This window comes from Corvus brachyrhynchos, unplaced genomic scaffold, assembly GCF_000691975.1.
Source record: "Corvus brachyrhynchos isolate BGI_N302 unplaced genomic scaffold, ASM69197v1 scaffold99, whole genome shotgun sequence".
Classification (NCBI taxonomy): Eukaryota; Metazoa; Chordata; class Aves; order Passeriformes; family Corvidae; genus Corvus; species Corvus brachyrhynchos.
The window spans coordinates 1,111-1,582 of record NW_008239778.1 but is presented as its reverse complement, the minus strand read 5'-3'; the positions used below and the strand labels follow the sequence as shown (position 1 = coordinate 1,582).

Genomic DNA, 472 nt, shown 5'->3' with positions numbered 1-472 from the left:
CCCCCCCCCCCCCTGCCATAGCCCATGAAACCTGGGTGGGCTGAGCCCCGAGGTGTATGGTAGCCCCCCGTGCTGGCCATACTCACCATGGCATGGTGCACCAGATACTCCCAAGAGGAGCGGGACTGATGGTTGAAGATGATGTCAAGGGTGTCATGGATGAAGTAGCCTGTGGGATGAAGGAAAGCATTTAGAGGGTCTGGCTTGTGCACTGTGACCCATTGTGGAAAGGAGGAGCAGCGAGGAGGAGGAAGGTGGTATGACTGCTTTTCAGGTGTCAGAAACATCTCCACCCCGTCTGGGTATGCAGAGACGGCTATTCCCTGGGGGTTGGCAGCCTGTGGGCTCCACGCTCGTGATTAAGGCAGGAGGCATGGAGCTGCCCAGCCCTTGAGCCGGGGGCTCATCCCGAGCCAGCATACCGGGCGAGGCTGAGCAAGGAGTGAGCAGAGACCGGCGGGGGGGCTGGGGG

The 472-nt window shown here is 61.0% G+C and overlaps 1 protein-coding gene across 1 annotated transcript in view; it reads right to left on the bottom strand.

The window, feature by feature from the left end:
- The window catches only part of TLCD1 (TLC domain containing 1), a 1,384-nt gene extending 1,082 nt beyond the window's left edge, over positions 1-302 (bottom strand). The window contains exon 1 of the mRNA XM_017743073.1: positions 87-302. Coding sequence (XP_017598562.1) covers positions 87-287 — 201 coding nt within the window. The 5' untranslated portion in view covers positions 288-302. The remainder of the gene's footprint in view (positions 1-86) is intronic.
- Positions 303-472: the final 170 nt, after the last annotated feature.